We start from the raw sequence: 21,958 nt of genomic DNA, 5'->3' as shown, positions 1-21,958 counted from the left end.
GATCCATTTAGTTAGTTTTGTTTTTTGTTTTGTTTTGTCTTTGATTCTTACGTATGTGTTAACCCAAAGCTATTGTATTTGGGCTAAATACACTGACAGAGAAAATTCAAACAAAAGTTTTCAGCAAACTTCTGTGGCATTTTCTTTTTGGAAGTCAATGCAAGATCTAAAGGTATTTCTACCCAACAAAGTCTGTTTAAGTGTTTGTATTTATTGTTACTTCCTTTGTCATCCTATACAGAATGCTATGACTTCTATATAGGTCTGAATGCTGCTCCACGTAAATTCCTTCCGTATATCTAAAAATATATACTTTTCAGTAGTTCAATACATGGTTAATCTTCCCACAGAGGAAGATTTTTGTAATCACATGTTGCAAAGTAGAAAAACATCTCCTTTCTAGGAAAGGAAATATACTTTCCTATTGTGCATTTTTGAGTAAGCCCAAAGGCATGCACCAAAAATCATTTTTAAAACTAATACATGCACTAAAATGGTGTAGAGTTAAACTTAAAGTGCTGCTTCTCAATTTTTAAATTTGGAGAAGACATTTTGTCGGTTGTTGACTCAAAGATCCCCTCTCCCGCCCTACCCACCCCACCCTATGGCATCAAGAAAGAAAAGTAAAAATGTATGCATAAATCTTTAAACTATTCTTTACATGGGGGAAAGAACAAATATATCAACTATCCTATTTATAAACTGGATTCCCAGTTTTAAATAAAACCAATATTTACTGGTAAAAACTGTCAAAGCTAAGAGTCCTAAACAAATGTTACTAGTAAATAATATTCTACATAGAGAATAATTTACTTTGGTTTTATGCACCTTCTCAAAAATAATACTGGTGTCCCATACATCACCAAACTGACGTGTTCCAGCAAAGCTGTAAGGCAAATCTTTTTTTTCCTAGTGACATCTTGTTTCCCAATAGACAAAATTAAAATCTTTTGGTGAGGAAGGGGTTAAGACAATGGCTCACCCCTTGGCATCCTGAGCATTGTGGTTTATCAAACTCTACCCTGCTAGAAGCTGTCAGGCACCCTGACCCCTGCCTTGAACCATAGGAATGGCTCCATGTCTAGAGATGCCCTGACTCATAAATAGCTCTCAGAACTTTGCTTTTTTCCTTCTGTCTGGATGGTATAGTGTCTAACAAAGCTGATTGCAATGTCACATTTTGTTAGTAGGGGCCACCATCTCTCAATAATTCCAATCTAAAATGTTTAAACCAACAATTAGTTCTAATTTTATCCATCATTTGTGTTAAAATTTTCTCTAAAAAGTTTTCTTAGAGCAGAAATCCTTAACTTGGGTTTCGGAAGATGTGTTATGCCCCTGCAGTTGTATGCAAAATTATTTGTGTATGTGTATTCTGGGGGGGGGGGGGTTGGGGGGTTCAACAGTTTCATCAAGATTCTCAAATGGATCTGTAACCCATAAAAAGGGTTTTGGGGACTTAGGATACCCGTAATTCATTTAATACCAGGATTGGGAAATGGGGACAAAAACCAAAAAATAGCCTCAAAAAAAGGTCCAAATTGCTATCTTTTCCCTTTATTCACATTCAGGAAATAAGCGCTTCAATCTAGGAAAAATAATTAAACTGATTAAACTTCATTAAAAAATAATCAAAGTTTCCTTTCTAAAATTTTTTCATTTTCCATATGGGGTAAATTTAGTCCCAAGACAAGGTTTGGAGACTGAATTTTTCTGTTTTCCTAAAGGAAATTCATAGATAAAACGATGATCAACATTTAAAGATTTAACAATATAAAACTTAGACACAACTCTAATGACTTGAGCTTTAATTTATGATTTTGAATAAAGGATTATCTGGAATCAAATACACATTTGTTAACCTTCATTTCTCAAAACTGGGCCATATTTAGACAACTACCTGACACATTTCCACTAGATAAACCTAAAATCTGAACAATGGAAGTTTAACTTTTCTACCCAAATTAAAAACAGAGCCACAAGGTTCTGCAATAGAGTCCAGCCACAAACATATACACTATATATCATAGATGACTTTCTCATTTCAAATACGTCACTGAATTTTCAACAGAATTTGAAAACATCCAGAATGACTAGCAAAACATGCTGGGAAGAACATGTCAAGAATTAACAACCCTCCACCCCCACCCCCATTCAGAAACACACTCAGGCATTCCAAAAATAAACCAGATCTGAAGAGAGGCCTCTCAATTGTTGGTTTTAAGTGTGAGATGCCTAAAAAGCTATGGGAAAGGGAATATAAAATGAAATAATTAAATAACTTACAAAAAATAATTCAGCCAAAATCATCTGCTTTATTGACAAACTGTCAGGTTTTTTTGTTTTTTTTTGTTTTTTTTTTTTTTTTTTTTTTTTTGCAATTTTCAACACAAACTGTGTTGCACAATCTCACCAAGACTAAAAATATGTTTACAGGTATACTTTACTTTTTGTTCTCCTTTTCTTTCTATAGCATTTCTTTGAGGTTATAAGAATGTCTCTGGTTAAAATAAAGTCTTTTTACCCCTTGCCACCCTCCCCCCTCAAAAATTATGTCAACCCTGAATTCCAAAAAAGGAATCTAATATAAATATTTAATACCAGTTATATCACAGACTGTGAGAAAACCATATAACCATTACAGAAAACTACATTAAAGAGGGAGCTGCCACATGCCACCGACTTCACTTTCAGCTTTTTAAGCACCCAGCTAGACTCAGATCTCATTCACTTCACTGAAAAAAAAAATTCAACACTCCAAAACCAGGCCACCTCAGGCTGGAATTTGGATAGCAAAAAAGACAGCATTTCATACATATTTTCTTCCTATCCTAAACTTTCACTTTGTATAGTCAAACAGTTTAATAAAACTCACATTTACAAAGGATTTTGTTGGCAAATAAAGGCCCGCATTAAAAATTTTATCAAAACACATTTTTGCTTTACATATCTAACACTAAGATATATTTTCTTGGCCTTATAAAGTATGTTTAATTGCATATAAGTTTTGCTTTGGGTGGGATATTGAAAACATAATTCTGTAATATATTAGAAGACTAGAAACAAAAGTGAAAGTGACTAGTCAACTTTCAAAAAATCAAGTGCAAAGATAAATAGTGCAAATAATTAAAACTAGAAAATTTATAGGCAACTTTACATAGTCTTTCCTGCTTTTTTGCACTTTGACACATTGACAACTTTATAAACCCTAACAACTGTATGCAGCATGGAAATGGGCTATCATTTATCTCCATTGACTAGACTCAAGGAAGCCTTTCAAAGACTACTCTTACAGTCATTTAAATCACTGGTTCATGATAAAGTTTTGGGAATTCACTTCTTTTTAAAGGATTCCTAAGGGAGGCGTTATTTAAGAAGGCTCTGCACTGTCTTAAACAATATATAATATGCAATATATTATAATTTAAAATCTAATACACAGTAAAATTTGAAAATCATACTAACTGCCAAGTCTACAAAATAAGCTGTAACAAAAATTCTGTTAATGAACTATCTTTATATTTGTTTTTAAAAAATTACCCTCCTAGTACAAAATCAGAACCTCTCTTTTGGCTGTCTTTAAAGAGATTTTATTATTGAAGTATAGAGTTTTGGTAAATGAAACTTGAAAGTAATTGGTCAAAAGTCAGTGGGACTAAATCTATACTAAACTGAAAAACAAAGTTAATCCAAATATACTTGAATCATATAGCTTTAAAAACAAATACTATAGAAATTCTTTATTTTGAAGAATTTAAAATATTACTGAGATAATGGGAGCAGAAAACTAAACAATATCAGTTCACCCTATAAAGGGACTAAGAACCTCCAAAATGTACTAAATCATATTATATTATTAACATCTGCTACCACTGAACTCTTGGGAATTCTGTGCTTTTAAAGTAACAGACAAAGCAGGAAAACAAACAGAACCATGGGGGGTATGCTGTCTAATTTCAGAAATACAGAATTATTGAGGGCCCCATATGGTTCAATGTTAAATGGCAGCTAGGATTGCAAAAGATATTGAAAAGATATCTAAAATTGCAATTTAGTATTTTTACCTGATTTATCATCTTGCTCTAAGAAATTTATGTGGACCAAAGGCTCAAGAGTCTATAAAAGCAAGGCATAAGGATCTTTGTGGACTGCAAAATCAAGTAATTCAATCTAAGAATCATTTGAAAAGTAAAGGTAAACTACATTGAAACATGAGCACAAGAAGATCTTCTGTACTACAGATATTGTTATAGTTTAAAATTGATAACTGTGAAAAAGTTTGAAATGTTCTTGTCTTCTTTTCCTCAAAATAAGTCCCAGCGCCAACATGCCTTGACCAGAAAAGTTGCCATTCCACAATTGTGCTAATTTGTCCCAGAAAAGCAAACATCCTACACATGAAAACAGATTTGTATAATGCATTATCATCGTAACATCTAGCTAGAGACCAACAGCTCTTTCATAACCAAGGAAGAACCCATTTTCTGACATTACTGAAATTTCCTTAGTGAAAATCAACTTCATAATTCTTAGCAAACAACTCTCATTCAAACTCCACCTTAGTACCTTTCCTACCTCCAATAAAAATTACTCCCACTTTACCTCCAAACCATGCTCTTATATACCTCTCACATTCCCATTAGCAAACACATTAAACAGCTTTCCCTTCCTTGCTCTCAATTTCCAAACCATAAGTCTCAGCTCCCAGTAACTTTTCTAAAATACACATACTTCTAACTCTCTTCAATTCACAAATTTCTTAACAAACATTATTTTCAATGCCCTGCAAATTGTCAATTTTAGTCTACTGGGAAAACAGCAGTCAGAAAAAAAACTACCCAATAACCTCATAATACAGAAATCTTTCTGGATCATCAGTTAGCTATGTTTTAAGGCAGGAGTCCACAATTTCTTTACTTCCCTCTGAAGGGGGTAAGCTTAAGTGCTATATCAGGCCTATAGCAAGGAGAGGAATAAAGAAGAAAAGGAGAAACAAGGAAAAAGGAGAGTAAGAGAGAAAATGCCAGATGTATATGGGAGGGAAGTAGGTCAAGTGCCACCAACAATGGCCTGCACTGGAAATTGCCAGTCTACTTCAGCTGAATGAGAGTTTGACCCAATCCCAAAATGGGTCTAATAATTCATTAGCTGATGGCCATCACTGTTTGAGCTAGTCAAGCTGGGTGGGTAAGGCAACCATCCTATAGCTCTAACTGCCGCTTCATAATAAGGACATCTTTTCTTAAATCCTCCAAGGATCTTTCTATGCTAATTCAGCTAAGACTGAAACACATGTTAACAAGAGTATTTCCATACTTTCCACAGTTCTAGAATATAATGGCTTGGTCCTTGAACTTGGGGGTCTTTTGAATTATTAAAGTGGACCCTAAATCAAGAAAATTAGATTGAATGCTTTAGCTTAAATTTTTCCCATGGAACGCTACAAAAATTTAATTAATAAGCAAATTACTAATAATCACCCAAAAAAGTATGTTTTCAGAAACCACTGCAAAAACCTTGCATTTCCAAAATGAGTAAAATATTTCTGTCTTTAATAAGCAACTTTATTTTACTTAGAGGATCACCACCATGTTTCTATCTATCAACAACACAACTTTCCACAAAAGCAAAGCAAATCAGGAAAAAAAGTAAAAGAATAAATACCAAACAGAAAATGTGGGGACAAAATAAAAACAATGAGTAGGTATGAAATTCTTGTTAAGAAAAATGTTTTAACAAGTGACCTTTGCCATATTCAACTTTCCTAAAGACATAACTTGGCTAAACTATTCAACATCAAAACTAAGTAGTTTAGTAGACAAAAGATGACAAACTGTTGGCCTGGAACCAATCATATTTTTCATTTTTCACCTGGTTGTTCTTGCATCATGAAATTCTACCTCACTCATGCTAATGCTAGTATAGATGATCTTCACTTAACCCATAATAATGAAATTTCTGTTCAAAAAGAACCTGTCAAGTGGCCCAGGCCTTAAATTCTTAGGTCTTGTTTTAGGATCACACAAATCCTCAACTACCAAAATCAGATAATCTCAAAAATACATTGCAAATTCTGCAAAGAACTGTATAGAAATTAATGCTGCTGGGTGAAAAGAGTACTTTTAATAGCAGTTATCATTGTAGTTTTACAATGCAGTTCATTATGAATGGCTTAATTCAGCTAACATGCAACTAAGAAAACAAACACTATATTTTACCATATGATTTAAAACTTGATAAACTTTAACAGGCAGTTTTGTAGAAATAACTTTGTTGAATTTATCTGCTTAAGCAATTTCAGCAAATTTTATTTATTCCACTCTCATGGAGAAGTGTATATATTTACAAATTATTAAGATATTTAAATTTAGGGATAATCAACTACAAATGTTATACTCAAGAGTTACAACCAACTGTCCCAAATCTAACTTGCTAAAGTTCCCTTGTTTTAGCATTCTTTTACATAGAAAGCAGGAGTTCATTCTGATATTGAAGACTTTGAAAAAGGAAAAAAGCAACTAGATTTGATATCTCACTTTTTACGGAGAAAAATTCTTAAAAGCGTGTCCACATATAAAATAAAATGAATTGTGACACTATGAGAGGTACTAAAGCAACAATTTCAGATAGCCTCATTCTAAAATTGTCTGGAAGTGTGTGTGTGTTTGTGTGTGTGTGTGTAAGCAGCATGAAAAAATGTGAGGGAATGTTGTAGAAGAAAGGGTGAACCACATGTGGAAGATAAAAATAGTCATGCCCATGGTGGGGTCACCATGGCTGGCAGAAAATCCAAAATGTCACAAAAGAAAATGTGTTAGCTTGGAAAGTTTCAACAACGCAGAAACACAAAATGTTAATGCACAGAAACAAAAATGAATGAGATAACTGTCACAAACATCAAGTTCCATAAGAAAACAAGAAGAAAAAAACTGACAGATGCATCTTTTTTAATCTACCAAATCTTAATTGACTTAAAGATGACATAAAGTGCTTGGCCAAGGCACCCACCTGGATTCTCATTATCAAAATACTTATCTTTTCCCCTCCCTTCCACACAAATTTAGTTCAGTTTTCCTGCAGAAAAAAGTACAGTATCCCCATATTAATAACAATAAGAAATGAAAACAGTGAGTACAACTGATATAGATCCATTGACTTTTATTACAAATGTACTTGATCACTTGGCTTCAAAAAGTTTAAAATCAATACCCTATTTTCTGTATGCCAGTACAAAGCAAACTGTTTTACAAATTAAATACCTAAAAATTTGACAAAAATATTAAAATTTGATGAAAAACAATTATAAAAATCCTTAATCTCTCTCTCTCTTCAAAAAAGGAAGCAGTCTTCCAAGTCCTATTATACAGTATTAGCAATATTCACCATTTTTAGAATAGGTAGCTAAATTATATTTTCTGTTAGCATACAAAACTCTTAGATTAATATATTTTATTTGTATAAGCTCCAGTTAAGTTTGTGAATGCCATCTGATTGCAATATAACCAACTATCTTTAATTGAATCCTAATTTACACTTACTTAATAATTTGCATAGTTTGAAAGGGATAAAGTTTATTCTATGACTAATCATCATAGACTATTACAGTGCTATTTTTCAAGGCAATAAGTATTTGCTCCCCAATGATATTAGACTTCTTTAGGCAGGGGCTAAAATTACTAGCAGCTTTCTCAATTATCTGAAAAATCAAACTGGAATAGTTATCCATCTCTAAGTTATGAAGACTTAAAAAACATACACACTTTTCACTTTGAGTCAAATTTCAACCCCTGCATGGGACAACTAAAAAGTGACACTTTCAAGGTTTTTTGTTTCCCTGTTGGTTTTGGGTTCTACTCTCCATGGCTTTTGAGAAGCTGGAAAACAGTTTGTCTTTCGTGACTAGCATTGTCTTTTTTTTCCATTTGGCAAATATTCATCTACCTCCAATCTGTATATAGTGGAGGAAAAGCCGACATGGATTTTCTTAGGGACTTCCTTTGTTGTCAAAGGCATGTATAATGATTTCTACAGTTCTGGTTAGTTAACCTTAGCTCCCTCTGTGGCTGGATGACTGCTGCTTCTAACATCAGCATGATAAATAGGAGGCACAAATAAAAAGTAGCTTAAAAAAAGATTTGGTGATTTAAAAGAAAAAAAACAAACAACAGCAAACACGCATGAGCATTTCAAATCTGGTGGCTGATCTCTGGATTAAATTACTTGACAGTGTCTCTCATTTTAATGAATGTCAATATTGCAATGCATTTCAAGTTTTTTAATACTTAGGCAAGTAATATAGTTTAACCAAGCTCTTGGACCTTAACTGTAAGACAAAGCAGATCAATAAAAATAAGGCATACGTGTCCAGAATTAAGTTTTGTTTGCTTGTTTTTGGCACATTTGATCATACTGTCTTCTATGAATAACACAGATGGTCAAATATACCATTTCCTTTTTTCTTTCAGCACAAACAGTGTTTACCAATTAGTAAAATTAAAACAAGGAAAAACTCCAACATAAAACACTGAGATATAGAATCTTGGTAAAGTACCGAGCACCTGGGGAGAAACGTAGGGAAAAGATGAAACAAGAGAGGGGAGAAGGGAAGGTTGGGAGGTGCTTGGGGAGGTAAAGTGAGATGCAAAAAAGAGCATCGTTACAGTCATTTCCTCTTTTCTATGATCGCCTCTTGCATCTTAAAAGATCTGCATGTGGATTTCTTTTTAAAGCCACTGCCACAAATCAGACACTGGTTTTAAAATCTTAGTAAGATTGTGTTCAACTGTTATAGTGTAAATACATTTGCACAATACATGTGCTTCTTGATCTGGTAGGTTCCAAGCAGAATCTGAAGTCTATAGGTAAGAAAGGCTTCACTTTAGGTAACTGTCCCTAAAGAAAAACCTCATGAAGGAACTTGAATCTCAAAAGAAAGGACACTTTGCCTAAGTTTGCTCCGTTTTTGTTGACTTGCACTACTTATTGCTGGCTACTATGAAACACTGATCTAAGAGTACTCCAACAACCTGTAGTACAAGGCTTAACTTTAAGAAGCTATAGTAAACAAGAGACAAAATCAAAGCAATTCGCTTTCCTAACTAGTAACAGCACAGAGATTGCAGTCTTTTCCATATCACAGTTAAAAGTACAGTGAACAAAACAGCTCAACAAACCTTAAGACAAAAAAGTGCAGGTTATTAATGTTTACATGCAATTGATAAGCATTCCAAATGTCACATTATGCACTGTAAAAGCTCAACTTTACTATATGGAAATAAGAAAATGCACCTTGGGGGAAAGGGAAAAGCAATTTAACCATTTCCAGTGATTTTGTAAGTAAAGAAACTCCTAACTATTGTATGGTCACCTCATATTTAACATAGTATGAATTATTAAAAGCAAACAATTTAACGGGAAAATGCACAGTACAATGGAAATAGCTTGTTATTCAACATGTACAGTAGATCTCAAAAACAAAGACAACACACTCAACCAGGAGCTTAAAAACATCAAATCAAAATTCAAAGAACCAGCAGAGAAAAAAAACAAAAAAAACACACAAAAAAACAAAAACAACTCCTTAAAAAAAGACAACTGTTTCACCTTCCTAGGCCAATGCTTTACAATGTGAGAAGCACGGATATTTTCCAGCTCCTACAGATGATATCTTCTACATACAGCAGTTAGATCTACATTGCAGGATATGCCAAGATATAACTCCACTCCCAGAACTCTTTGTCAGACAAGATCCTTTGTTTTTTACCAAAATACTTTCTACAGAATTCCAAACCAAAATGTACTGTTTAAGGCATCTTTTTTGTTATAACATTTTCTCTTCACTCAAAGATGATAGTCATGCAGCAGTTTAATGATAAAAATATATTAATATTTTACTATACAGCAGCAAGAAGTTAGTTGTCAATTAAAAAGCACACAAACATCCTTAAATGAAAACTTGTAAAAGACTATCGTTACAAACAATTTCAGTTTGGAGGACACCAGCTTAGTAAAGTGCTCCCCCTAAGCTTTGCATTTTCATACCCTATACCTTGAATGTAAGAGTTAAAGGACATACTTTTAATAGAAGGCTTGTACACTTGGGGAACACAAATACATTTAGCATATAATGTAGCCAGTAATAACTAGCACCACAGCTACACGGAAATCCTTAACATATACCAACTTGGCTTTCACTCTTAAATGAAACTCAGAATCCATGGCTCAGTAGGATAACTCTATAATTGTGTTGCTCTGCTTCTTAACAGGTCTACATAAGTTAATAGCACTGGCAAAAATCAAAGGATAGCTTCAGACCTCTTATGAGTTTAGGAGACAGTGCTAGTGACCACAAATGGACTCACTACCTGATGTCCAAGTACAAGTTCACTGGAAATTGCTGCACGTTAGTTAAGTTTTTAAAATCTTTCTACACAGAATAAAAAAAATATATTATGAACGATACAAGTACATCTCATATACATAATAATGACAAAACATGTACTCAAAGCAAACAGATGCAGAAAAATATTATGGGAGATTTCCTTTTTCTTTCTTTCTTTTTTTCCTTTTACTATTTGAATAACTTTGGTTCAAACCGTAAAAATCACAACTTAGCAAATTTCATTTAAATGCCTTTTTTAATAATTTCTTCATGTTCACAGAAGTTTCACTGACCATTTTTATATGTTTAAGGTCCAGATGCAATGCATATTGTATAAAAGAGAGCACTTATTGTTTACCTTGCATGAATTAAACCTACGTACCTTTAACTCTACAAACTTCTGCATAACATTTAGACAAAGCTCAGACACACAGCATGCCTAGCCCTCATATATATACACATCTCTAATCACAGGTATATAGGGTGTCAAATATACTATAATAACCTCCATGTAAGGTTTGAAATTTGGTAACAAAATGAGAAAAACTAAAAATATTATTTTACGTGTTCTAAAATATCTCTTTTTTTGTGCTAAAGTCAAATGTTAGCTCAACATGAAAAGGACTTTTATATAATTCAGCAATATTATAATCTTGACCATTTTGCAAACACTTTTAATAATAATAGCTTAAACGTGTACAAAAGTTCTTGGTTAATTAGGGAAATAAACACTCAGTTCTTTATATTTTTTAATCAAGTAGGAAACACAGTTCATATAATGTTATTACTTTTTGTATTTTTTTTTTGTTTTTTGTTTTTAGCAGCTGCTTACTGTTTTATATGGTGGATAAAGTGGACAACATCCAGCGATGGGTGGCAAGTCAAGAAGAGAAACTGTCAGTTGGTGGAGGTTCTGTGGGTGGTGCTCCCTTGGAGTTAACAGTTATTTCTTTTTTTTTTACTTTTTTTTTTTTTTACTTATTTTCTTTCTTTACAGTATATTTTCTGTTTGTGGTTGTGTGTGCGTGTAGATGCATGTGTGTGTGTGTGTGTGTGTGTTTTCCATTCAGTTCGATCAATCTTCTTCCCCTTCTTCCTCACCCTGCAGTAGCAGGGTGGCAGAGGTGGTCTCCTCCTGCTGCTGCTGCTGCTGCTGGTGGAGCTGCTCACAGGCAGCCCGCTTCTCCCTCTGCTTCTCTTGAATCTTCTTCATCTCCTCTGAGTACTTGCAGAAGGTGTGTCCGAACTTGGCCCACACCTTGTAGGGCACGGTGATGGAGTTGCGGTAGGTGGGCTTCACCTCGCTCACTCGCATGAACACGCCGTACTTGTTGGAGCCCACATCGAAGAAGAAGCGCTTGTTGTCCACAGTCAAGGAGGTGCCCTCGGGCAGCTCGGCCGGCTCCTCCTCCACTCCATAGTCGTCGATGAGCTTGGCCAGAGCATCGCGGAACTCGATGAGCCCCTGCGCTGGCAACGCAATGGTCTGGCCCTGCGTGGAGCCCAGGCCGGGCCCCCGGTTGACCGTCTGGCGGATGCGCAGGAAGCGGCCTCGCTGGTTCTCCTTGAGATCCATGTAGTACTTGCGGTTTTCGCGCACCAGGAACTCACTCTTGAGCGCCCGGCGCGGCTCGTCCTGCGCCTGGGCCAGGTCGGGCGGCTGGCTGGGGCCCAGCTGCGCGTAGTGTTCGATGAAGTCGCCCAGGTAGTCGCGGAACTCCACAGCCACTGACATGGAGAGAGTGAGGCGGCTCTTGTTGCCGCCCGCGCCCACTTCAGCGATCTTCAGGAAGCGGCCCTTGGCGTTCTGCTTCACGTCCAGGTAAAAGCGCTTGTTCTGGATGTCCACCCGCTTGGAGGCCAGCTCCTGCGTCTCGTGCTGCAGCCCCCCCGGGGCCCCGCCGCCGCCACTGCCGCCGCCGCCCCCGCCGCCGCCACCGCCCCCGCCGGAGCCCGAGCCCGAGCCCGGGTGCCCCAGGGAGCCGCCCGAGCCCAGCGCCGCACCACCCTGCTCGCTGCCGCTGTCTCGGTCCGCCATGATGCTGCGCTCCGCCGCCGCGCCGCCGCCTGCCGCTCCGCCCGCCGCCGCCTCAGTCGCCTCAGCCGCCGCTGCTTTCCCTCCCCGGCTCCGCCTGCTGCCGCCGCAACCCCCACAGCCAGTCAGCCACTCTCGCGAGATCTGCGGGAGAGACGAGACAGACGAGACCCGGTAACAGGGCACTGACTCCCCAGTACAGTAGCAGGGCGCCCTACTGTACGCGCCCACCCGCCTGCCCGCACGTGACCTGCGCCCCCTCGCCGCTGCCAGCCCCCTGTCCGCCTGCCCAGTGGCACCCACCGCCGGCCCTCACCCCACACCCCTGGCTTAGGGGGTGGGGGGACAGTGGGACGCGCCGCGTCGCAGCTGCTGCCGTTGCCGCCACCACTATAGCTGTCGCTGTTGGCCAGACCCCGGGCGGCCTTGGCCCGGGGAGCTGAGGGACTAGGGGTGAGGAGGGGACTGCCATACTACCACGGGGAGGGGGTCCGAGCTCTGTTTTCCACTGACCCCAAAGAGAGGATGTGGGGGGAGGAGCCTGCGCAGCGCAAGAACCCGCTGCAGAGAGGGGACACCAAGTCACCGCTACCCTCTCTCCTGCGAGCCCCAACCAGACCCAGACAGGCCCGCCCGCCGGCTGGGCTGTCTCCTACCGCAGAGCCCTGGCCGCAGAGGCAGACGAGAAAAAGGAGAGGCGGTGCGGCGGTAACCCTCAGTTGCAGAGGGGGTTGCCGGGGATGAGGACCGGGCGCCGGCGGCAGCGGTGCGGAGCAGCAGACACCTAGCCCGTCTCTCCCCTCACTCCCGCCGCTCCCCCTCCCCGCGCACAGCAGCGGCTCTGGCCTCAGATGATCCCGCTCCCCCTCCCCCCAACCGCAGCCCCGCACAGCCGGGCAGGCGAGCGGACGCACTCATCGGCGGGGGGAGCCAAGGGGAGGACGGCAACCGCACCGGGGCCGGCCCGGGTGCCCGCAATGCCTCTCCCCGTCGGCTCTGCCCTTCCCCCAGACAACAATCAAAAAGAAATCCCACACTCACCCCAAAACCTGAAATCAGCCCCCTTTGGGACCACGACTGCCCGCCTGCGTTCCCCTCCTCCGTTGGAGATTTGGGGAAGGGGGACACTGTTCTCAGGGCCGAGCTCAGCCTGGGTTGCCGGCCAGCTCTGCAGATGAACCAGGCCCTGCCGAATCTTCAGCCCCCTAGCCCACTCTTCTTCCTCTCTGGGAAGACCCAGAATGGAAGAGAAAACCAAGTAGGCTTTAGGAAATTCACGAGCTAAAAATGTCAGGAATTTCCTGGGAAACGCAGTTCCTTACGGGACTCATTAAAGCAGGTTCGCTCGCCCCTTTTGCCCTTCCTCTCAGAAATTTAGATGTTTCAAAGAGAGCCCCCACTCCCCCCAAAAGTAAAATATTAAATAATAGCTGGTTTTAAGGTAGACAGCTAGGTTATCGACCATTAATTAACCAATGAGTTTTTGGACAGTGACAGTGAAAGGGGACTTCTCTGGGCTCAGGAGTAAAGAGGCGACTCAGAAATAATTGTTTCTGATACGTTTTAGGCCTATTATCCTTCTCCCAGATAGAGAACAAATTCTCATACTTCCTCAATGCAGTATGCAGCCCTGGCAGCTGTGGAAAGCTAAGGCCTATCTCCAGGGGACCCCCTACCAATGCCCCTACACTATCCCCACCACCTTCTGCAGGTGTTCAGAAGATACAGACCTCGCAGCCTTATCCCTGGGGTATTGCTGCTTCCATCCCGAGAAAGCTATGCCTATCCCATTTGTGGGTTCCTTTCCCACTGAACAATCCCCACCCCCAAAATAAGTAAACCTGCTTCCCCTACTCTTAGCTCCAGAGACAGTTAAGTAAAGAACCCACATGCATGGTTGCCCAGCTTCTTGGAAAAGAGAGAGGAAAGGAGAGGACTAACGACCAGGTAACTCAGGGCAGTCCAGGGCATCGCGTTGTCAATGCCTGAGCCCTCAAAGCCACCTAATATATTAATTACTGCACTCCTGGGCAAACCTGCCTGCTGTGTATTCATGAGTTCCTTTTCTGTTAGCAAAGTCCCTATTTCCAGTATTAGCTACTTCAGACCTGGGCAAGACAAAGCAAATGAGGTAATCCTGTGAACCAATCCCTGAGCACCAACCCATATCCAGTGGTCCCTGAAGTGGCTCCCTGAAACGGAAGGCCACTCTGAGAGGCAGAAACCCAGGCTGTGGGCCCCATAAAGAACATCCCTATTAGTTTGGGGGCAACCTTGGGTACTGCGTAGGGCCCTTTCAGTGCTGATTTTTCAGAACTCCCTCCTCTGCCCCAAGTCTGTGGGAAAGGGGAGTAGGAACTGTTGGTGCATTTCCCACCGCACAAAAATACATGTATGAATATGCAGCAGCTTCTCTGGTTTCGCACAGTAGCAATCAGGACCCTGGATAGACCCCGGCCACTCCAGAGACGCAAAGGCTGAGATGCTCTGTCTCTGCACAGAACGGGGCGGGGCGGTTATGCTCCTACGTGAGCGCTGAGGCTCAGATATGGAGAGGTCTGATCTAGAAGGGCTGTTGCTCTTCCTCACGGGTTTACCTTGCGCTAAACCAAGCCCTTGCCCCCTTATGAGAGCTCAAGGCAGCAACAAGGCCAATGAGATTGCTACGAGGGGCCCGCTCGACAGGTCCCCGTAACGATCGCCTCCTCGGACAGAAGCCTAGGGCTCGAAACTGCCCTCCTTCCTGGCCCAACTTTGGAGTTTAAATTTCTTGCCCTCCATCCTAAACATTTATGTCCAGGGGTTGAGTTTGGGAGTGCCCTGATTTCCTGGAAAAGTGAATGCCACCCGGAACTGAGATCTTAGTTCCCCAGCACAGAGGCAACTGATGAAGTTTTTAGGCGGAACACAAGTTAAATATCATTTGAATGCTTAAACCGGGAATTTCAAGCTCAAATCAGAAAACGACTGAAACCCGAATCTCTTCATATAAATATGTATTTATTTTATGCTACTGATTATATATGTATAAAATTTCTGCCATTATATACCAGCTTCTCACCTACTTTATAAATATATTTAAAAGGCAAGCAAGACTAATAATGCCTTTCTAAAATAATTCAATGATAAACTGGACATTTAAAATATATTCACTGCTAAAATGAGAGTTAATAACAGGATAAGCCCCTAAGTGTGGGCTTTTTCTCATACTAAGGGGCGAAAAGTAGCTTTCTTAGGCTATTGTATATAGTAGCCTTAAAAGGCAGTCTGGCAAGAGTTAATACTGATACGCAGAAAAAGTCTTGAAATTAAAAGTTTAGAATTTTAAATAGAATTTCAAAGTTAGATTTGCATCCAAACTTTGAAAATCTATTAGAAAATATGTGAATTTAAAAAGACTTCTAGCCGTATGTTAATTACTTAAAAAAATCGTTTTAGGGTCCGGCTGTTTTAATTTGTCATTTTAAAACAAAAAGTTGTAAGATTGAATTTATAATTTCATTAAAACACAGAAAAGGCAAAGGGATAACGAAATACATTAATATGCAGTAAAATATCCACGTTAATGGAAAACTTCAAAAAATAAATGTTCCCTTTTTTCTTAAAGTTTGCTTATATTAAAAAAATCTTTTAAACATCTTTGGATTTCTAGTGTTCTTTTATTAACACTACACACACATTTTGAAGCAGAGAGAGACTACTTTAATCCTACTATCTTCATGTTTTTAACAAACTTATCAACAAAAAATTGTGCGCAAGAAAGGCAGAACAAGAAGGGTAAAAAGCCTCACTTTTCCTCAGCCTGAACTACAGGTGATTCTGAAACAATATAATTCAGCTTTGGTTTTTAAAAGTAAAAATTAACACACACATTTCTAAAGTAAACTTGGAAAGAGAAGGTACCTACCTTTGGGTAGTAAACCCCTTTGATTATACAGTTCCCAACAGAAACAATATGCTAATTACCATTTCACAAAATCACAAATTTCCAAAATAAAAGAGAAGCAAGACCATTAGAACTTGTGTTTTCAAATGCTACTTAGGTTAAATGCCTGTCTTAAACCAAACAATTATCTTCAATACCCAAATCATTAAAACGAACAGGAATGTTATACTCCAAGTATTCAAAGTGGAGGAACTACCCATTTCTTTTTGTAGCTATCTACCAGAAAAATTAAGGGAAACTCTCAAATAATTAACATTTAACAACAACAAAGACTAACAGCAATGGCATTTCGCCGATCATTTTTAAAAAGCATGTTCCCTTTCTATAGTTAACCTATTCTTTAAAATTATGTCTCTGCAATGCTATTTTAATGTTCAGGGTTAAAGACATGAATTAACATTTAAAACCTGAAGAGAATAATCCACGTACTAGAATCCTCGCATTTCACAAAACGTTTTCATTTTAAGCATTTGCAGAAGAGTTAAATATATGTAGAACAAATTCTAAATTCGAAAAGAAGATTCAGAGAACCGGACATTTCATGTGCCCCCAAATCCAAACAGAACCGATGCAAATGTCAATACTTCTCTCTTCCGACTGATACGTAAATGGTTTTACTAGTACCCAAAGGAATGAAATCCGCAACTTCCCCTACATTCTAGTCAACACTCCAATTTCCAAAGCCGCAATTCGCAAACGTCAGTTTGGGCAGGGAGCAGTAGGGGTCCTGAAGTAATTCAAAGATTCCTTTCCCTCTTTGATAGTTTACCAAAAGATGTCAAACCAAACCAAACCAAACTATTTTAAAGCATTGGAACTTCCCTTCCAAGGACACGGGATACAAGCATAGCCACCGCAGCAAAAAAGCTGTCCAAAAGCACCGGGCCCCACAGAAAACGTAAAGGGCCCAGATAAGAACGAATTAGAACCCACAAAGAGGTTCCCGCAGAGGCACCGGAAATGAAGATGGCATTTATTCAAAGGTAGACAGCTCCGTTAGAAAGTTGCCCCAGGCGATCTTTTGGGTCTCTCTGCCCAAGTTCAGGCTCGTAGCAGATAAATTTTTGGGGTCCCTTCACCTACAGACATCTCAGCCCGCCTAAAAGGTCCACTGCCGCTCAAAGGGAAGACCCTCCAGCCTCACATCCGTTCCTTTTGCCCCCAGAAAAAGGCAGAGAAAGCTGTTGAGCTGTCGAACGCCGTGGGACAGCAAAAATGGCCTGTTCGGGCCACCCATCCTGGGGCCTGGCTTCATCCGCGATGTCAGCACAATGTAGTATTTTTTTTATTTTTACAACGCATTCTGAGCTGGTGTTTGCATTTGGGGTGGAGGGGGTTGAACAGAGGAAAGGCAGGGTTGGTGGTGCAGGATACATTATAAAATCCTTCTTCTGCCCTCCTCCCGCCAGGGTTGCTGGGCAAGGAGTATCTGCCAAGTCTGGCGCACTGTCCCAGGCCCCGGGGCGAAGGTGGCCGGGGGAAATAGGGCTCAAGGATTGGTAAGCAAACGGCACCATTGGTGGTCTCCAGCGTTAGCGAAGGTAGGTCTTTTTTTTTGTTTTTTGTTTTTTTGTTTTTTAAGGGGGGTTATTTTGTTCTTTTTGGAGGTGAGAAGGGGCCCATTCATGCGTGCACTGCGCGGGGTGGGGGGGCGTTGCTGCACTGCTTGAGTCCCCGGGAGGGAGGGTGTGGGCATGTCTGCAATGATACAGTAATTATTCCTGGAGACTGAGAGGGCAATTAGAGAGGACAGGGTGGGTGGCACTTCGAGCACTGGCGGCAGAAAAGGTCGCGAGGGGCTTACCCGGGCGGGCGGGCGCTGTCCTGCCGCAGGTGAGGTAGGGCGCGGGCTGGAGGGAGGGAGGGTGCGCACGAGGAAGCCGCTAGGCAGGCGCGAGGCAGGGGGGAAGGGAGGAGGGCGCGCGCGCGCACACCTGTCCTGGAAGGCGGCGCGAACCCAACTGCGCCTCACTCCGGCTCTGCCTGCTGAGGAGGGAGGAGGGCGGGCTGGCAGGCGGGGGCGGGACGCCGAGGGGAGGAGGAGGAGGCGGCTCGGATGGCTGGCTCGGGTCTCGCTCGTTCTCCCTCCCGCGGGCAGGTCCAGCTCACACCCCGCTGCTCCCGCTCACTCACAGCCCCCTAAGCTCTTCCTCCTCCTCCTCCTACCCCTGCGGGATCCGCTCGCCGCCGCCGCCGCCGTAGACGGCAAGTCGTGGCAGCCAGACGTCGACGCGTAACCCGGCGCTCCGTGCGTGACTCCGGGCGACGTCAGCGCGCGCTCCGCGCCATCCACCAGCCCCCCCGTCTCATCTCTCCGCGCCGTGGCTTGCACCCTCCGCCTTCGCGTCCCTCCGTTTCAGTTGCCGCGGCGGCGGCGGCGGCGGCAGTGTCCGCGGAGCGCGCGCCCTTCGACCGCTTTCTGCGCGTGCGCGCGCGCTCTCCGCGGTTGGAGCGTTAACTGCCGGTGGCCGAGGCCTTGAGGCGCATCTGAGGAGGGGGCTGCTAGTGGCTTCTCGGCCTACACTTCCTCCACCTCCCGCCGGGAGCGCCCCAAAGATAACTTATTCCTCGTTCGGCATCTGAAGGCTGAGGCCAGACTCAGGCGGAGATAGAACACTGTAGGGCCTGCGCCAGCTCCAACTTAGGGCCCTCGGCGTCATTGCCGCCGCCGCCGCTACTACCCGGTCACCCTTCCTCCCCCTCCATCTTTCAGGAGGCCTTTCATCTCCCGGGAGGGTCTCACCTTGGCCTTCAGACGCCCGCTGAGAGGGGCTGGAAGGGCAGAATTAGCATGAAAAAGAAAGAGGGTAGACAGCTTTCCGGCCCTAAGCCCCAGGGATTCTTGACAGGAAAAGTGGGGTTGCTGCCCAGCCTCCCACGCAGTATAGGTGAAGCTGGCCCCGTTGAGGAACTGTGACTAAGGACAAAAACCTGATAAATATTATTTATGCATCCTTGGGCTGAGAGAGAGAGTAAAAGGTACGCGTTAATTTTCCTAAAGTGTTAAGCAAGGAGCAAGGGCGAAATGCAGGACTATCAAATGTCCTTTAAGACTTTTTTTGTTTTTGTTTTTTTAAGTCTTACCAAGTTTGACGAGATTTTTGGTGCACGGGACTATTTCCTCGCCTTGTATGCTGTGAGATCTCGGTCCTGCAACACTGCATACACAGAAGAAGGGTGGCTCAGTTGATTATCTGCTGTAGAATAAATATGAAACTGACTGCACCATCTTTTTCATTTATTATTTAAATAGCTCTTAGAGAAGTCAACTTGTGATTTAGTAAAAATCCAAGTTACTGCCGTAACGTATTATATTGAGTATATTTTATTTTGAAGTGACTTTGCAGTACACCACAACTTACCCTACTTTATTAGACAGTAGTTTAAAAGTTGACGTTTAAACTTACTTATAGAAACTTTTTCCAAGAGGCTTGCTTAGTTAAGCTTTCGAGCAAGTAGGAGGAAGATGTAATTAGCCCCATTTCATAGATGAGAAAATTGAGTTACAAAAATGTAAGTTAGTTTAGAGTTGCAAGGAGTGTCACCAAGAAAGAGAAATGCCTTGTTTTTATCCAGGTATCTTTTGGTGTCCCATCTTAGTTTTAAAGGCAGTGCCTAATGGCCGAGAAGAAACAAAATTGAGGGGTGTTCTTGGAGAATCTCAAATCATAGAGGACTCTAAAAGTTTCGAGTTTGAAATTTTCTGCCGTAGCAAATTACAGCTCAGTAATAAATTATTGTGAAATAATTCAGCTTTCTTACTAACAACCAACAACAAATGCTTAATCCATTAATCTAGTTAGAGGTGAGAAAAATTTTGTGACAGGCTTAAAAGTGATGGGTTATTTCCTTTGAATTGCTTCTTTACTCACCTCATCTTTAGGTGGCAGCACTATTATATAAATATCCTTAAAACTACAGTATTCTGCAACTTGAGATCCTAATGAGTATTTTGTCCTAAATGCTTCCAACTGTACTGTGGAAATTAGAAGCTGGTGAAAATTTGAGATCATGGCTGAGAACTAGAATTCTTAAGAGGTTCCTGAGGAGGACAAATAGAAATGTTTTCAGAGAAATTAATAAAATACATGACACTATTAAGGGAATATATTAGAGAGCGTCAGAAAAAGCTACTCTATTTAAGGCAAACCATGGTTTCTCAATAATGCATATTTATCAAGCATTTAGAAGTTTAAAGTATTTAGAAGTATATAGTTGATAGTTGCATAGTTTCCAGTTCTTTGACTGCAATTTTAAAATTCAAATGCAGTTTTTCCTCATTAAACAGCATCAAGCTTATGAAGAGCTCCATAGGACCTAATTGTTGAACTTTGTGGAAGAGAACTCGTCTTGGCTTCTTTCTTGGCTTCCCTAAACTGTTCATATACAAAGTAAATCACCATCACTCAAACTCAAAGTAAGAAGACAAGCTGAACCAGATGTAAAATGGTAGCAATATACAGGTAATTTTATATTTTAATTCCTCCACATCTTGTAAGAGTAATAAATCATGGTATTCGGGGGTTATTTGAATCAAGTGTTTTCTAAACAGAACTTTGTTACCATTAAGTTTTTACTTTTACAGTAGTTATCCCTATACTCCTTCTCCAATCAACCCAATAAAATTGCATTTACATCCATTGCAAAATAGAGACTGCATTAAATTTACAGTGTAAACACAACCATCAAGGAATACAGAGAAACGACAATCAGGAGTAGGAAATCACTTTTTTCTGGGTAGAGAATGAAGTGTTAAATTTTTTTTTTGGTGGCAGTTTCCATCTTAAGTCAAGCTTGGGGGAGGAGTCTCAAACAAATTGATGGTACTCAAACTCAGCGATATTATGTTACGATTTTGAAGCTCTCTGGTGCCAGCAAATCATGCAGCCTGGGGGCCCATTGCTCCAAACTTCTGCCAACTCCATTTGGCAGTGAAGCATTCTGTTGAACGAAGTTTGCACGTGTTTAGGATGTGAAGTGGTTCCTCGGGCATTTATCTGGTTTTATTCCAGTATAGGGACTTGCAGACAGGGGTCAGAAGCATGAGACTTGTAGATTTCATGTGTTCACTGAAACAGACTATACTAGTAATCTTGAACTTTAATTTAAACACATATACCTTATTCTTTGTTAGTGTAGGAATTATTGGAATGGACCCTTTAGTGAACTGTTTATTCTGTGACCCCTTACATTCTAACATGATATTGAACCCACTCTGCTGCTCTTCATCCCCCTACATACACCACCACCAAAATGTGTTTATCCAGGTGAAACTCACCAAATAATAATATGCAACTTGAGAGCCAAAGGGCCAGTAATTATTTCAACTTGATTTCATTTGTCAAATTATATGTAACAGAGCCTCTGATCTTTTTGTCATCAGTTGTCTGCCTTCATCTTTTTGGCCTACCTCCTCGCATCCTGGAGTCATTGGTTAACAGCACCTGGCCCAAATGTGTTTGCTAATTTGTCTTAACCCAGGGTTAATTTGTCTTTCTGTAGGAAACATAAACAAATAATCTCAATTTCTATTATCTTTCCCAACTAATTTTAATAGAAAATCTTTGCAGAACTTGGGGCAACAGTTTGAAAGCCG

The 21,958-nt window shown here is 40.9% G+C and overlaps 2 protein-coding genes across 7 annotated transcripts in view; one reads left to right on the top strand and one right to left on the bottom strand.

Annotated features, from left to right (window-relative positions):
- Positions 1-2,352: 2,352 nt before the first annotated feature.
- PURA (purine rich element binding protein A) lies at positions 2,353-18,595 on the bottom strand. Of its 2 annotated transcripts, none has more exons than XM_037802316.1 (2): positions 18,167-18,595; positions 2,353-12,560 (listed from the first exon to the last, which is right to left on the bottom strand). In XM_037802316.1, exon 2 carries the CDS (start codon positions 12,417-12,419, stop codon positions 11,457-11,459), a length of 963 nt encoding a protein of 320 aa, XP_037658244.1. In that variant the 5' UTR covers positions 12,420-12,560; positions 18,167-18,595; the 3' UTR covers positions 2,353-11,456. The 2 variants fall into 2 exon arrangements, with proteins under 2 accessions (XP_037658244.1, XP_037658245.1); XM_037802317.1 differs by having other exon boundaries at positions 18,297-18,595.
- Positions 18,596-18,600: 5 nt separating this feature from the next.
- The window catches only part of NRG2 (neuregulin 2), a 340,647-nt gene continuing 337,289 nt past the window's right edge, over positions 18,601-21,958 (top strand). For 3 of the 5 annotated variants that reach the window (XM_037802314.1, XM_037802310.1, XM_037802309.1), the window contains exons 1-2: positions 18,602-19,341; positions 20,651-20,825. In XM_037802314.1, coding sequence (XP_037658242.1) covers positions 20,809-20,825 — 17 coding nt within the window. In that variant the 5' untranslated portion in view covers positions 18,602-19,341; positions 20,651-20,808. Of the gene's footprint in view, positions 19,342-20,650; positions 20,826-21,958 lie in introns of all 5 variants that reach the window. The other 2 variants (XM_037802313.1, XM_037802312.1) reach the window with 2 other exon arrangements.

The sequence above is a fragment of the Choloepus didactylus genome, chromosome 13 (genome assembly GCF_015220235.1).
Source record: "Choloepus didactylus isolate mChoDid1 chromosome 13, mChoDid1.pri, whole genome shotgun sequence".
Taxonomy (NCBI): domain Eukaryota; kingdom Metazoa; phylum Chordata; class Mammalia; order Pilosa; family Megalonychidae; genus Choloepus; species Choloepus didactylus.
Note: the sequence above shows the minus strand (reverse complement) of the source record. Positions and strands in the feature narration are given on the sequence as shown.

Bases quoted from the DNA above. Each gene is read 5' to 3' on its own strand.
- PURA (XM_037802316.1), bottom strand. From the start codon at position 12,419: ATGGCGGACCGAGACAGCGGCAGCGAGCAGGGTGGTGCGGCGCTGGGC.